Source organism: Mobula hypostoma, chromosome 7 (genome assembly GCF_963921235.1).
Source record: "Mobula hypostoma chromosome 7, sMobHyp1.1, whole genome shotgun sequence".
NCBI classification, from domain to species: Eukaryota; Metazoa; Chordata; class Chondrichthyes; order Myliobatiformes; family Myliobatidae; genus Mobula; species Mobula hypostoma.
The window spans coordinates 21,390,263-21,406,840 of NC_086103.1; the positions used below are offsets into that span (position 1 = coordinate 21,390,263).

At 40.9% G+C, this 16,578-nt stretch overlaps 1 protein-coding gene across 3 annotated transcripts in view; it reads right to left on the reverse strand.

Moving 5' to 3' along the window:
- Positions 1-16,578, reverse strand: part of rbm27 (RNA binding motif protein 27) — a 127,598-nt gene that overhangs the window by 55,235 nt on the left and 55,785 nt on the right. For all 3 annotated transcript variants that reach the window (XM_063053129.1, XM_063053128.1, XM_063053130.1), the window contains 6 exons: positions 16,244-16,393; positions 14,504-14,648; positions 11,152-11,311; positions 6,798-7,001; positions 5,854-5,997; positions 3,583-3,708 (listed from right to left, as the gene is read on the reverse strand). In XM_063053129.1, coding sequence (XP_062909199.1) covers positions 3,583-3,708; positions 5,854-5,997; positions 6,798-7,001; positions 11,152-11,311; positions 14,504-14,648; positions 16,244-16,393 — 929 coding nt within the window. The remainder of the gene's footprint in view (positions 1-3,582; positions 3,709-5,853; positions 5,998-6,797; positions 7,002-11,151; positions 11,312-14,503; positions 14,649-16,243; positions 16,394-16,578) is intronic.

Here is a 16,578-nt window from a genome sequence, read left to right on the forward strand (position 1 = left end):
AACAAATTTCATGGCATGTGTCAGTGATAATAAACCTGAGTTTGGTTTGGTTTAGGTTTTTACTTCCTAATTATTTGTTTCCAGAGTCAGTATACAAAGAACCACCCTCTTTCTTCACCCATTCTACCCTCTCACATTTAAACAGGTGCCTCTAAGCTTTCACTCGTTATTTTAAGAATTGACTTCACATCTGCCACATTTCTGCCTATTTGCTTTTTCGTAATTTAGTGATTCTATTTACTAAATGGTAATCTTTTGATAACGCAAACAACAGGAATTCTGCAGATGCTGGAAATTCAAGCAACACACATCAAAGTTGCTGGTGAATGCAGCAGGCCAGGCAGCATCTGTAGGAAGAGGTGCAGTCGACGTTTCAGGCCAAGACCCTTCGTCAGGACGAACTGAAGGAAGAGTGAGTAAGGGATTTGGAAGTGGGAAGGGGAGGGGGAGATCCAAAATGATAGGAGAAGACAGGAGGGGGAGGGATGGAGCCAAGAGCTGGACAGGTGATAGGCAAAAGGGGATACGAGAGGATCATGGGACAGGAGGTCCAGGAAGAAAGACGGGGGGGGGGGGGGGAGAGACGACCCAGCGGATGGGCAAGAGGTATATTCAGAGGGACAGAGGGAGAAAAAGGAGAGTGAGAGAAAGAATGTGTGCATAAAAATAAGTAACAGATGGGGTACGAGGGGGAGGTGGGGCCTTAGCGGAAGTTAGAGAAGTCGATGTTCATGCCATCAGGTTGGAGGCTACCCAGACGGAATATAAGGTGTTGCTCCTCCAACCTGAGTGTGGCTTCATCTTTACAGTAGAGGAGGCCGTGGATAGACATGTCAGAATGGGAATGGGATGTGGAATTAAAATGTGTGGCCACTGGGAGATCCTGCTTTCTCTGGCGGACAGAGCGTAGATGTTCAGCAAAGCGGTCTCCCAGTCTGCGTCAGGTCTCGCCAATATATAAAAGGCCACATCGGAAGCACCAGACGCAGTATATCACCCCAGTCGACTCACAGGTGAAGTGTTGCCTCACCTGGAAGGACTGTTTGGGACCCTGAATGGTGGTAAGGGAGGAAGTGTAAGGGCATGTGTAGCACTTGTTCCGCTTACACAGATAAGTGCCAGGAGGGAGATCAGTGGGGAGGGATGGGGGGGACGAATGGACAAGGGAGTTGCGTAGGGAGCGATCCCTGCGTAATGCAGAGAGAGGGGGGGAGGGAAAGATGTACTTAGTGGTGGGATCCCGTTGGAGGTGGCGGAAGTTACGGAGAATAATATGTTGGACCCGGAGGCTGGTGGGGTGGTAGGTGAGGACCGGGGAACCCTATTCCTAGTGGGGTGGTGGGAGGATGGAGTGAGAGCAGATGTACGTGTAATGGGGGAGATGCGTTTAAGAGCAGAGTTGATAGTGGAGGAAGGGAAGCCCCTTTCTTTAAAAAAGGAAGACACCTCCCTCGTCCTAGAATGAAAAGCCTCATCCTGAGAGCAGATGCTGCGGAGACGGAGGAATTGCGAGAAGGGGATGGCGTTTTTGCAAGAGACAGGGTGAGAAGAGGAATAGTCCAGATAGCTGTGAGAGTCAGTAAGCTTATAGTAGACATCAGTGGATAAGCTGTCTCCAGAGACAGAGACAGAAAGATCTAGAAAGGGGAGGGAGGTGTCAGAAATGGACCAGGTAAACTTGAGGGCAGGGTGAAAGTTGGAGGCAAAGTTAATAAAGTCAACGAGTTCTGCATGCGTGCAGGAAGCAGCGCCAATGCAGTCGTCGATGTAGCGAAGGAAAAGTGGGGGACAGATACCAGAATAGGCACGGAACATAGATTGTTCCACAAAGCCAACAAAAAGGCAGGCATAGCTAGGACCCATACGGGTGCCCATAGCTACACCTTTAGTTTGGAGGAAGTGGGAGGAGCCAAAGGAGAAATTATTAAGAGTAAGGACTAATTCCGCTAGACGGAGCAGAGTGGTGGTAGAGGGGAACTGATTAGGTCTGGAATCCAAAAAGAAGCATAGAGCTTTGAGACCTTCCTGATGGGGGATGGAAGTATATAAGGACTGGACATCCATGGTGAAATAAAGCAGTGGGGGCCAGGGAACTTAAAATCATCGAAAAGTTTAAGAGCGTGAGAAGTGTCACGAACATAGGTCGGAAGGGATTGAACAAGGGGTGATAAAACCATGTCGAGATATGCAGAAACGAGTTTGGTGGGGCAGGAGCAAACTGAGACAATAGGTCGGCCAGGACAGGCAGGTTTGTGGATCTTGGGGAGGAGGTAGAAACGGGAAGTGCGGGGTGTGGGAACTATAAGGTTGGTAGCAGTGGATGGGAGATCCCCTGAGTGGATAAAGTCGGTGATGGTGTGGGAGACAATGGCCTGGTGCTCCTTAGTGGGGTCACGATCGAGGGGTAAATAAGAGGAGGTATCCGCGAGTTGTCGCTGTGCCTCGGCAAGGTAGAGGTCAGTACGCCAGACTACAACAGCACCCCCCTTATCGGCGGGATTAATAATAAGGTTAGGATTAGTGAGGAGGGAGTGGAGAGCAGAGCGTTCCGAAGGAGTGAGGTTGGAATGGGGACAAGGTGCGGTGAAGTCGAGACGGTTGATGTCCCGTTGGCAATTAGTGATAAAGAGATCCAGAGCAGGCAGAAGACCAGAGCGGGGTGTCCATGAGGAAGAGGAGGGTTGAAGACGGGAGAAGGGGTCATCGGTGGGGGTGGAAGAGTCCTTGCCGAAGAAGTAGGCTCGGAGACGGAGACGGCAGAAGAAAAGTTCCGCATCATGGCGAACACGGAACTCGCTAAGGTGTGGGCGAAGGGGGACAAAGGTGAGGCCCTTACTGAGAACAGAGCGTTCTGCCTCCGACAGTTGAAGGTCGGAGGGGATGGTAAAGACCCGGCACGGATGAGAGCTGGGATCAGAGGGGGGAGGGGGGAGGCTGGGTGTGTCAGTGGAGAGGGGAGGGTTGGGGTGAGAGGAAGATGGAGCCTCCGAGGGCCCAGGAGCTGACGGTGGGATCTGAGGGAGACGGGATTGCAGAGTATTGGTGGGGGAAGGGGAGACGGGAGTCACAACGGCAGCACATAAAGACCCGGCCTGGAGTTCAAAGCTGGAATCTTGAGAGCTGGGATCAGAGGCGGGAGGGGGGAGGCTGGGGGTGTCAGTGGAGAGGGGAGGGTTGGGGTGAGAGGAAGATGGTGCCTCTCAATCCCTCCTGTAGTCCACAACCAGCTCCTTTGTTTTTGTGAAGATGCCACGTGCTACTATCGTTTACGTTGCAAACAAATAAATTTCTTTACAGGTAGAAAATCAATGTAATTTATTCATGATACAAAAATGAATGGTGTCAGTACTTGTTATCCTTCAAAGCAGCTCAATGGTGAATTTAACACTTCTGACATTGCAGAAGATGTCACTTGCTCATATAGTCTGCAGAGATCTTTCAAAGTGAAACCCACCTGCCTTTATTTGCATTGTTTAAGGAGTTTATTTTGAAAAGTGAAACATTTATTTCAAAATTAAAATGAAACATGCACGAGATTTCCTAAATATTTCAGTGTAAACTCTAGTAATAACACCCAGGTACCTGTTTTTTCTTTAAAGCTTCTTTCGTTTCAAGTGCTTTATGTGGTGCTACAGAAGATTTATGATTTGTCTTTGTAGCAGAGGAACTATACCCCACCTTTACCAAACTTGTGGATGAAGGAAGTACCTAAAGAAAATCAGAAAGCACAATAACTTTACTGCACTGCAATCTATATTGCACTATGCAAATCCAATATTTATGACAAGCTAAATACGAGGCAGACAAAAGAGAATATCCAATAAATTCAGATGAAGTTGATCAACCAGTCATGTATTATTTGAGCAGTAGCATAATCAAATATGCAACTCTCTCTTCTCTCCTCTCCCACTGGGCAGAAGACACGAAAGTCTGAAAGCACGTACCACCAGGCTCAAGGACAGCTTCTACACTACTGTTAGAAGGCTTTTGAATGGTTTCCTAGAATGATAAAATGGACTTTTGACCTCAATCATCTCGTTATGACCTTGTACTTTATTGTATGCTTGCACTATATTTTCTCTTTAGCTGTCACACTTTATTCTGCTTTGTTATTGATTTACCTTGCGTTACCTCAATGCATTGCGAACTAAATTATCTGAAGAGTGTAAGACAAGCTTTTCACTGTACTACAGTACATGTAATATTAAACCAATTCTAATTTGAATTTCTGTATTTCAGATACAAGGCCATTAGTTCATGTAATCTGTTCTTCCAAATCTGACAGGTATTCCATATATTACATTTCACTAAGATTAAAAATGAGTTTTAATTATTTGTCACATGTACATTGAAATGCACAGTGAAATTGTTTGCATCGAGGATGTGCTGGGGCAGCCAACAAGTATCACCATGCTTCCAGTGCCAACATAACTATTTACTAATCTTAACTTGTATGACTTCAGAATATGGGAGGAAACCTGAGCTCACAGAGGAAATCCACGCACGAGGTCATGGTGAGAAAGCACCAACTCCTTACCCACAGCAGGGATTAAACCCTGATCTTGCAGGCGCTGTAAAGTGTTACGCTAACTGCTATACTATCATGCCAAGTTTGTCATTTTCTTTTGCATCTGATTTGATCACCTTCACTAAACAATTGCCCCATCAGACTTCATATTTACTTTGTACAGTATTTATTTCCTACAATGAACCCAGCACAAAATCATCTGGCATACCACTGGTCACAACTGCTTCCTTCCACTAAGCTGATTTCATATTCAATTTGCTCACTCACCTGGATCTGATGTATTCAAACCTTCTAGACTAGCTTATCCTGAGGGACCTTGAAAAAAATGCCTATCTGTATAAAGAACATTCACCATCCTGACCACATCAACCCCTTTACTCACCTCCTCAAATGAACTCAATCAAATGATCTCTGACGAATAAAGCCATTTTGACTATTCCCAACTAGTCCTTGCCTTTTAAGATGCAATTAGGTCGTCTTTCAGAATCCCTTACACTAACTTCCCTACCACTGATGCAAGACTCAGTGACCTACAACTCCTTGGCTTGTTCTTGCAGCTCTCTCTGTAATAATGGCTTATCAGGCAGCATCTCACATAAGGCAAACAAGGATACAAAAATCTCTGCCAGGGACTCTCAGCAATCTTCTCCCTTGCTTCCCATAACTCCTTAGACACCCTGGACAGGCACTATGATTTATTCACCTATATGTGCTTCAAGACTATCAACACCTCTCCTTTGTAATGTTGATATGGTACATGATATCACTGTTCTCTTCCCTGAAGTCCATGTCCTTCTTCACAGGAGATACATTTAAGACCTCATCCATCTCATGCAGTCTTATACAAAGAGTACCACACGGATTTTCCGTGGCATCCATGCACTAAGAAATAGTAATTCCTTCAAGAATTTCTAACAACCCTATACAAAATCAAGTTACTGGAATAATAAAATCAGCATGACTGAACACTGCAAAAATGCATTCTCTTTCAATGTTTCCATATAACCATTGATAGAGGAACTGGGCATTCTGCCTATCGAGTCTCTCCATCATTCCAGTGTCTGAATTTGCTCAGAATTTCAAAAGAGTAAACAACTCTTCGTTGATTTGCTACTTTCTACCTCAGCCGTGTGTTGCTGGAACTCACCTGCATTCATCCTATCCAGCACCAACTCTCGAATTTCCCCACCTACCCCAGCTTTTCATATTTAGCATTTCTATGTGTTTAAATTACTTCATGAGCCTACCCCCTCCCTATTTTCACTGTATTATTACCTACAAATGCAAACATTCATCAAGGAGAAGAAGCACAAAACACAAATTACCTGTGAAGTTTCTCCACCAGCCACAAACTGGTTTGAACTGGGTTGCAGCCCGTCAGGCTGACTTCCACTCACTGACCCAAGTCGCTGCTTTGCTGATGGATTTGTCAGCACAAAAGACCCTGGACTGTGGTTTCGGTTTAAAATCTAAAACACAAGAAAAAGATTTAAGACATTATAACACTTCTTTCCTCTAAGCTTATCAACTTTAATTTTACAATATTTCTATGTTCTTAACACTAATTTATTTATGAAATCTTTCTCAAAAATGGCCTGTGGAGATAAACAACTCTCATACTTTTAAAATCTGAACATTAAACTTAGAAGACTGATTACAAACTGAATTCAATAACACAGTCTCTATAATTTGCTTTACAAGGAAAATGTTTTTAAAAACCAAAAGTGAGCTACAATTTGATCGCATACAAAATGCAAATGACAAAGCCAACTTGTAATGCATCAGCATAACCAGATTATGTTCCGTAAGTGATTTCTGTACTAGTTTTACTACTACTACTACGCCGACTCAGGCCTAGGGGGCCGGTGTCAGGCACAATGACGGACTCTCCACTTCCCCCTCTCCCTCATCAGTGTGTTCAGTTCATCTACATTAGCCGCGCCACTGTCTTCTAGGAGCGTGTTGACCATAGCCTTGGGAGGGCGCCCAGGGTTCATCCTCCCATGCTTGGGCTCCCATACGATGACTAGGCTGATAGATAGCTCGGGGTACTAGTTTTAGCAGAAACCAAAATGGCAATTTCCCACTGTTTACTTTTAACTGTCCAGTCCTTTTTGCATTAAAGCGAGAAAATAACATGAAATTAATGAACAGCAGAAGACTGAAACAAGGTGGAGAAAAACAAGCAAAAAAAGGGATGTGGGTTTAGCATCTCTGAGTATCCAACAGGAGGACTATACGAAATAGAAACCAAAATTACAAAAAGTACCTTATGAACAGTGTTGTGCTGCGATACTGCTAATTGTTGCGCCTGTACTTCATGCTGATGTTGAATCCCATTATTCTCTCTGTGCCAATACACCCTGATAAACCTGTTGTTCAATACTGCTGCAGTACTAGAAATGGCTCGTTTCGCCTCCTCGTTCTGTGAGTACTGAATGAGAGCTGCTTCTGGATCACCTCCAAATGCAACCTATGGGATTAAATAGCAAAATGAAACAATATATTGGATACAGCAACTGGTTTATTAACTTCGGGGGGGGTGGGGGGGAACTAATATTTGTGCTGAGAATTCACTTGAGAAAGACTTGTGTCACCATTAAGGTATTAAAGTTAAAAAGGAGACATTTTTGGGTTGTCATACTTCCTCAGCTGAAAAAGTTACCCTTTTTAACCTATTTGCATTTCATTAGAACAATATTTATTGTTTAACATGATATTCAACAGAATTGCTTGTGCAACGATCAAGAACAATGCAAATTTCAGCACCCACAAATCATGAGCAAGGCACAAGTTATCTTTTTTTAAAAAAACCCAGAGGTATTTTTGAATCATCACCTATATGAATGACCTTGTACCACTGACCCATCAACCCCCACCATTGCACCCAGACCGGTAATGAAAATTCATCTGTAACAAATATCTATATACTACTAAAACTCTCATGCTGTCTGTCTGTCACCTCCAATTAGCGCAAACGATGCATTGCAGCGGCACCTTTTCTAGCTAAATCGAATTAAAATGCACTAACTTACAGAATGCAGGCAAAGTTCAGGGTTATATATTCATATAAAATAGCTCTTTCGCCAAAAATCAACAGGCTGGCTTTCCCCCGAGAGCTGATCGGCCATCATGGAAATCGGGACGCGACAGCCCGATGCATGCGCATGGCCAGCCTCGGCAGCAACACCTACCAGAGCAAAAGGGCAGGGCAGCTCCATTTTTAGGGGTCACATTCTGCTAATCACCATCAGTATGTGCAGGATTGGGACAAATCAAACTGAGACCCATCAATAAGAGATAATTATTTTAGGAGGGCGCTAGCCCCATCATCAAGAATAATCAGCATCTTTTGGTGTTAGTGCTTCTTATCTTCTATCCAGCATTAGGGTAAAAAAAATGGTCAGCCTAATTATGCCGTGTGGAAAGGGAAGGGGGACATTATGGTCAAGAGAGAACGCCAAACATTGTCGGGAAGCGGCAAGGAGAGGGAGAGAACAAGATTCAGATGAGGCCAGGGCCGCACGACTCTAGGATCAAAGAGTCAGGACAAAAAGAGATGAGAAGAAGAAGAAACAGAGGAGGGGAGGCAAGCACGTCTCCAGGATCAGAGACAAACAACAAACTGCAGAAGAGCTGAAGAAACGGGGGATGAAAGGGCTGCATGTCTCCAGAATGACAAAGACAGGCACAGGAGGAGGAGAGAGGAAAAGACAAAGAGACAAAGGAGCTGAGAAATGCACATCTCCAGAATCAGAGACAAAGAACAAACAGCAGAAGAGATGAAGAGATGGAGGATGAAAGGACTGCACGTCTCCAGAATGACAACGAGGGGCACGAGGGTGGCAGACAAACCAGAAATGATGCCATCAAAAGTGTTCTTCGTTAAACAAAGAGCTATATTTGCTTTGCTACGCGTCGTTCTTCTTTAATAAACTGAGGTTTTCTACTTTAGTTTCCAAAGCAAAGCGATACCAATAGCATTCAGGAAAATCTAATGTTCATTCTGGTCACATCAGACTGCACTACCCTTTTCTTAAAGGGTGCCCCAACGGGTCACCCCGTTGTCTAGTACGACTTAAAAATCTGCAACCACAATAAAATTTGCTCTCACTATATTTGTGATAATCTAAATAAACCAAAATATTTTTTTCACAAACTTGTGTTTCTTCACACACGAGCACGATACAGTTTCATATAATAGAAAAATCGCAATAAGGATGATCTTCTAGGAACACAAATCCTGCCCTCTCCATCACCAGATGCCCGTAATATGTGCACCTCTCCCCATACTATCTCTAATACTGAATCAGTTAGTGAAACGTGTGAATAATTATAGTGCAACAACATGTCCAAAAAATCTAGTTTCAGTTACTTGAATTAAAATTACTACTAAGCAAATGAAATTACTTTTAGGAACTCCGAATGAAAAACGACAAATGCACAACTATCATCACTAATGCATAAAAACCCTATTTGTGGCAAAGAAGACATATAACAAGTTCTCATTCAATACAAATTTACTGGATGTTCTTTCATCCTCTTGTACATGTTTTACCATTCATAAAAACCATGGCTGAATGATTCTAACCTCAGGGCTACTTGCTTGCATGAATCTCCTATCCCTCAATATTAACTGTAGCTCAGCATTTAAAACAATCATTCCCATAATCCTGATTGAGAAGTTACAGAACCTGTGCCTCTGTACCTCCCTCTGCAATTAGTCCTCGACTTCCTAACCGGACCACAATCTGTGTGGATTGGTGATAACATATCCTCCTTGCTGACGATCAACACTGGTGCACCTCAGCGATGTGTGCTTAGCCCACTGCTCTACTCTCTAGATACCAATGACTGTGTGGCTAGGCATAGCTCAAATACCATCTATAAATTTGCTGACGATACAACCATTGTTGGTAGAATCTGAAGTGATGACGAGGGAGCATACAGGAGTGAGATATGCCAACTAGTGGAGTGGTGTCACAGCAACAACCTGGCACTCAATGTCAGTAAGACTAAAGAGCTGATTGTGGACTTCAGGAAAGGTAAGACAAAAGAACACATACTAATCCTCAGAGGGATCAGAAGTGGTGAGAGTGAGCAGTTTTAAATTCCTGGGTGTCAAGGATCTAACCTGGTCCCAACATACCAACGCAGTTATAAAAAAGGCAAGACAGCAGCTATACTTCATTAGGAGTTCGAAGAGATTTGGTATGTCAACAAATACACTCAAAAACTTCTATGAACGTACTGTGGAGAGCATTCTGACAGGCTGCATCACTGTCTGGTATGGGAGGGGTGGAGGTGTGGGGGCAACTGCACAGAACCAAAAGACGCTACAGAGGATTGTAAATTTATTTGGCTCCATCTTGGATACTAGCCTACAAAGTACCCAGGACATCTTCAAGGAGCAGTGTCTCAGAAAGGCAGCATCCATTATTAAGGACCTCCAGCACCCAGGGCATGCCCTTTTCTCGCTGTTGCCATCGGGTAGAAGGCACAGAAGCCTGAAGGCACACACTCAGCGATTCACGAACATTTCTTCCCCTCTGCCATCTGGTTTCTAAATGGACATTCAGCCCTTGGACACTACCTCAATTTTTTAATATATAGTATTTGTTTTTTGCACAATTCTTAATTTATTCAATATACATATACTGTAATTGATTTAGTTATTATTATTTTCTTCTTCTATATTATGTATTGCATTGTACTGCTGCTGCTAAGTTAACAAATTTCACATCACATGCCGATGATAATAAACCTGATTCTCTCTCTCTCTCAGTATCAGAAAAACCTATCAATATCTGAGTGGAATATATTAAGCAATAGTCTTTACAGTCCTCCCGAGTGAAGAATTCCAAATATTTGGATGAAGAAATATATTTTCATCTCAGACCCGAATAGGGCCTTAGCCCCTTATTTTCAGACTGACATCTGGTTCTAGACGCGAAGCCAGAGCGACATCAGTTCTGCATCTAGCCCTGTCCTGTCAAGCCCCTTAAGAATCTTAAGCATATCAATTGTTGTTCTAAATCCAAGTATAACCACAATTTCTTAAGCTTTCATCAGATAACAAGCTCACAATTCCAGGTGAACCTTCACTGTACTCCCCTTATCTTAAGTTGATTGCCAAATCTGGGAGTACACTTGAAGTGGAGTCGTGCAATGTCCATTGACTTCTATAGCTTGGCTGTGAATTCCGTCTAATTTCACTGAAAAAGCTACCTCTCAACTTGTTACCAAAATCCTAGTGTTGACATGTTCGCACCAGAATTAGTTTGCCACCACTGACTGAGATACCACAAAAATAACGTGATGCAAAGTAAAACTTATCACTAGTCTATTTTGACAGACTGACGTCAATGCACACTAATGGTGCAGAGCAGAAAATATATTTAAACATACAATTTAGATTTTCCCTGATTTAATGTACAGTTGGAGATCAAAAGTAAACCTTATTCCAAATACTAATCCTGAAATAGCTTTCACTTGACAGCAGGTAATCATGAAGATACAAAAATTGTTCATATCACTGCTCTTTATAAAATGAGCTGCACTGCTGTTTACTGCACCAATTAAACAGAAAGTTTCCATGAATTATCTCCAACCAGCCTTCTTACCTGAATGTTGACAATAGTACCAAATTTACTGAAATGCTCATTCAGCTGGGTAATGGTGTTCATTTCCCTTGGGATCTTGCGAACCTCCAGCTTTGTGTTATCATACGCATGTTGAATTTTCTTCTGAAAACCTTGCTTGTTTTGATGGTTAAAAGGCTGCCTGTCAATTTTTAAAGAGAAAGTAGCTTTTACAAAGTCGCACCTAGAATTCATTTGGTTAAGGATCTGCTTTGAACACAAGCCTATAGTTGAGTTTAGTTGTGTCAAAGTGAAATCTAATGTCAAATGTAAGTTTTGTATCAAGGAAAAATCTGTTTTACTTTCCAATTATGGCTATCAAAATATATAGTATCTGAAATACAACACTGCAAAAGAAACAGAAATTATTGATCCAGAAAGTTTAAATGAACTGCATTAATATATAGCACTACAACGTGCAAAACAAAATCACTACAACAATCTGGCAACCAAAGGAGGTACACTTAAATCTAAAAGATTAGCAAGCATAGCAAATATGTTGCATTAGCAAGTTCGGGTGAAGTGCAAAAACCATTACTTTAGCTAATTATTTGAACCAAGAGTTCAGCAATGCACATATTATGTTATGATGTTTACATGCACAGTACAATTAGGGCACTGAAGCTGTTTTCCACAGCTGCGACCAACTATTTCAAAGGCATTTTGCCAAGGTTAAGGACATTGCCCCAAAGGCAAAGGCGGAAGGGAAAGATTCAGTTACTGTGGTCAATATAGGGGCCAACAGTGCAGATAAAATTAGGAAATGGATCCCATTCAGTGAGTTTAACAGAGGGTCACAGTTGAACTGCAGTACTGCATTACTACCAGAATCATAAACAAATTGGCAGAGTTGAAAGAGTAACTCAAAAAAGAGTGAAGGAAGGAAATAGAAGCTACAACTTATAGGTTGCTGACTACAGTACTAGAAACATGTTAATTTGCTAGGGAAAGTTTCATTTGAGCCATCAGAGTGTTTTTTTTCTGGGGAATCATGCAACTCAGACTTTTAACTATAGGGATGAGAGAAAGGAGTGTTCAAAAGAAGGGAAAAGTATAGATCAGGACAATATGATGAAAACTGTGAAAAGAAGCAAAGAAGGAATGGTGGTAAAAGTTAAATCAAAGAAATATAGTAAAATTAACCAATGCACAAAGCCCATAATAAATTAAACATGTTGATGGCACAAAGAGTTTTGATCTCAAAGCCACGATTTAACCAGAGGCTGAAAATTAAATATTCCAATTTTCATGACACTCAAGAGAGGACAAATGAAAAATAATGTTATGAGAAAGGTCTGAAAAATAAAAAAATTAAGCAGAGTAGTGAAGAATGATCCTGGCTGAGAATAACATTATGCAGAATCAATGCACAAGGAAGGAAGGATGGATCAGGTGTATACAGGAACATCTGCCGTCATACACCTAATAAACATAACAAGTGTGTTAGAAAGAACATTAATCAAGACATGAGATTTGTACTAAGGTTATTTTAAAATTGTGACTTAACAAATCAAGTTGCCAAATGTAATCTGGAGGACAAGGTCAGAGAATGCTCTTGGGACAATTTCCTTAAAGAGATATGTCATGAAATCAACTCAGGAACAGGTTGTTTGAAGAAATTCTCTTGTGTAATGAGCTAGGGTTAATTAGTAATTACGCCCTAATGGATTCCCCAGAGATATATTATCACAATGAGAGAATTTTTAAGATATGGCTTGAGAAAGAGTTCTGAACTTAAATGGTGCTCAATGTTTAAAATCAAATTTTCCAAGTGCTAAAATTAAAATTCTCACAGAAAATATGATCCAACACAAGATTACAAAGAGAATATGGTGAACATTAGACCAAATGGGAGAATGACAATGTTGTAGGACTGAAATAATTAAAGTATCAAGAGGAATAAAACTAAAATGAGAGTAAACAAGAAATAAAAAAAAGATCAGAATCAGGTTTAATACCACTGGCATATGTCATGAAATTTTTTGATTCTAAAACATTCTGCATTTATTGTAGAAGGTATGTCATTAACTGAGTAATGGAGTTTGGATAATACCTCCACAAGTTGGTTGTGTTAAAGAATAAATCAAAACAGGAACACAAGTACATTTTTCAGGTTAGTTGAGAATCAAGAGATGCCACATAAATCATAGCTCCTTAACCTATATTAATGAAGTACATGAAATGTTAAATTTGCTGATGATATAAAATTGAGTGGAACACAAGCTAGAGGGAAAACAAAGAATCTTCAGAGGGATGTAGTGTGATAAAGTGAATGTGGCGGTGGAGGAGGGAATGGGAAGTAAAATAATGAGTAGTGCACTTCAGCAAGAGAAATAGAAAAACAAATTCCCTCCCCCTCCAAAACAAAATAAAAGTCAATAGATGTTGACATGCAGCAGGATCTTGGCCGCCTGGTTCATGAAATGCAGCAAGGTAACTTGCAGGCTCATTGAGCAACTCAGAAGATGAATGATACGTTGTAAAAGAGTAAGAAAACCTGGCCATATACTCGTTAAACAGTACGGAAATCGGTCCTTTGGCCGACCACATCTACGCAAACCAATACTTGTACAGAACTCTGTTGAGAAAACAGCTCAATTTCTGTATGCCTTTCTGATTCAGTAAGCTGTAGACTTTCTCCTGTTGAAGTGCATACATTGAATGTGTTTTCTATAAGGTATGATTGACTTAAAATAACCAATACTCACTTGAGCTTAGAAAACTAAAAAAAAAGTGGTATCAGTGAAAAAAATATTCAAAAGGGATTGACAGGATAGTTGTATTGTTTGGAGAACTCAGATAAACGATTGCTTATTTTGGACTGAGACAAGAAGAAATTCCTTTATGAAGAGAAACGGATGGATTTGAGCATGAAAAGATCAAAGGAGATGTGGATGGGAGTTGGAAAATGGGCTTCAGACATAGTATCTCATCAAATGGCGATGCAGGCTCAGGTGTGGACGACAGTGGTGTGTAGGTGGCAAGCAGGGCTCATCCCCATTTCTACTTGTGCTTTCCATAATCAACTAGCCTCAACATGAAACAATGTATAAATTAGTATAAAAAGTATAAAAATATTTGCGCTCATCACTAATGATTTTAACTGAAAAAACATGAGTACGCAAATCTAGACAAAACTAATACAGCATGTTGCAATACTCTGCACTGTCTGCAGGAGCCCATGAAAATTATATTTGGTTCTTAACATCTATTGGCCCATTTGAATAACTTAAGAGCATTTCTACTCCATAAAAGCTGTATAAAAAGGTAACACTTTAGCCCTCTTTGCAAAATATGAACAAAAAACCAACCACAAGTAACAAAGCAACCTTACTTTTCCATCCAGAACTTTTTCATTGGTGGCCCATCCATAGCAACTACAGTTCTCTTCCTGGATTCTGGTTCAATGACTACACGTGATGCATTGTTGCTGGCAGTTGCAGCCAGACAGGTGTCTACTTGATTAACTTTTGTAGGTACTAAAAATGTTAAGAAAAAAGTATGCAAATCACATGAATTTAGTAATTTAAAGTAACAAAAAATCAAGAATGTTTCACCCTCAAATATTGCAGAGAAATCTGACAGACTGTTTCTGCAGCCCAGCCGCTCAGCATTCAACGCTGGCAAGGCCAGACTTGAGACTTTCTCTACAGATCCAAGCTTCAGTAGCTTCATCTGCACACTGTTTGACAGCATTTTATTTTTGTCAGTTCTCGAGACTGAAAGACCAGCAAGTTTTGGGTAGAGAAATAGATGTGCTACACATGTGGCCTGGAATCAGCTATTCGGATGAACCTCAACAAACCCACCGCAGCTCTATCCAGACCTTCTATGCCAACACACAGCCCACAAGGAGGTGGATGACTGTCTCATTCACACTGCAGGTGGTCTCAAGGGTAACACATGGTGGAGCTGAGAATTTGGCTGTACACAAAAGGTCCAAAAGGGAAGGCTCAGTCGACGTTACAACAAGCTTTGGTGATGAGGCACTCTGCCAAGTAACTTTGACAAACTGCTTTTGGACTCAACCCACATGAACCACTGTCTCCTCCTTCAGGGACTTCAGGATATATTATGCAGGCCACTGCCTGACTGCTCAGTGGTCAAAGGTATTTTCCACTGAAATATTTCTATGAAAAATTTGTGGTATGACACAGTCCCACTGAATGGCAACGATCCAGGCCCATCCTATGAAGTTCATGATTGTAGACTGCTGCAGTTAATTCTAGGCAAAATTCAAGCAAGGCAACCCTTGAAAAGCAAAATGCCCTATAATTTAACCACAACAATTAACATGGAAATCTGAATTGAAAAAAGATTTACCCTAAATAAATTAAAAGTGATTTCATTTTTAAGATCTTTTGAATTGGATTTTCACTATCCCCACTCCCACAAACAAATGCTAGCTGAACTAGCTAAGCTTTAAACAGTAAGCAGCATTCAAACCTATTAAAGTGTTTCAATAAACTGTTGAGCTTTTCCTCAATTTAAGAAAATAAAGTTGTCCTCACTATCTTATAAATGTATACAAATCCAAATAATCCAAAATTCAATAACAATAAATCAATAAACTGAATAATCTGACTGCTCAATTTTAATACAGTCGGATTTAGTGGTTGTATGTACTGCAGAAACTTCAGTTACATAATCACTTTAATAAAAGCTTCCATGAAAATGTCCACATTTACTTTGGTCCATTCTGATGAGTGACAGTAACAACATAACTGAATTTATTATTTAAAATTATATTTTCAAAGGAAATTTAGGAAAATGTGGTTTATTTTACCAATTGGGAATTTAATTAAAGAAGAATTTGCTTAATAATCATGTTCAAAAGCTGACTTCTTAAGAATATCATGTGTAACTATTTTTTTCAAAGGCTTCACTGTTAGCTTGTTTATTAGAAACAGGCTAACTGTAGAAAACAAATCCAAAGGCTTGAGCAGGTTCATGGAAACTTCAACTGGTTGAAAAATTTCATCTTCCACTATAAATTCTGAACCATCACAACTTGTCAAATAATAAGTGTCTGAATAACTAACATCCTTGCAGTTCATAGCAGGCAATCTCTTACCGCGCTGAGGACCATCCATAGTGCTGGATGTTAATCCAATCAGATTAGGACGCTCTGTTTGAACTCGTGGAATGTAGTGTCGATATTGAGGCCTAGCACCAGCCGTGATACTGGGAGCTTCTGGATTATATCCATCAGGCTCATAGTTATCTGAAACAGAAGCAACTCATTTTGTTAAGTGCAGATTGCAATTAAGTGTGGAACTCAGTAATACTGTGTCAGGCTATTAGGAATTTAAAATTATTAATTTTAGAGAAATTAAAATACAAATTAAATTGCTTAAGCATGCTTACTGGTAAGATTGAAAATTAGAATGATTGACCCAATTGCCTTAG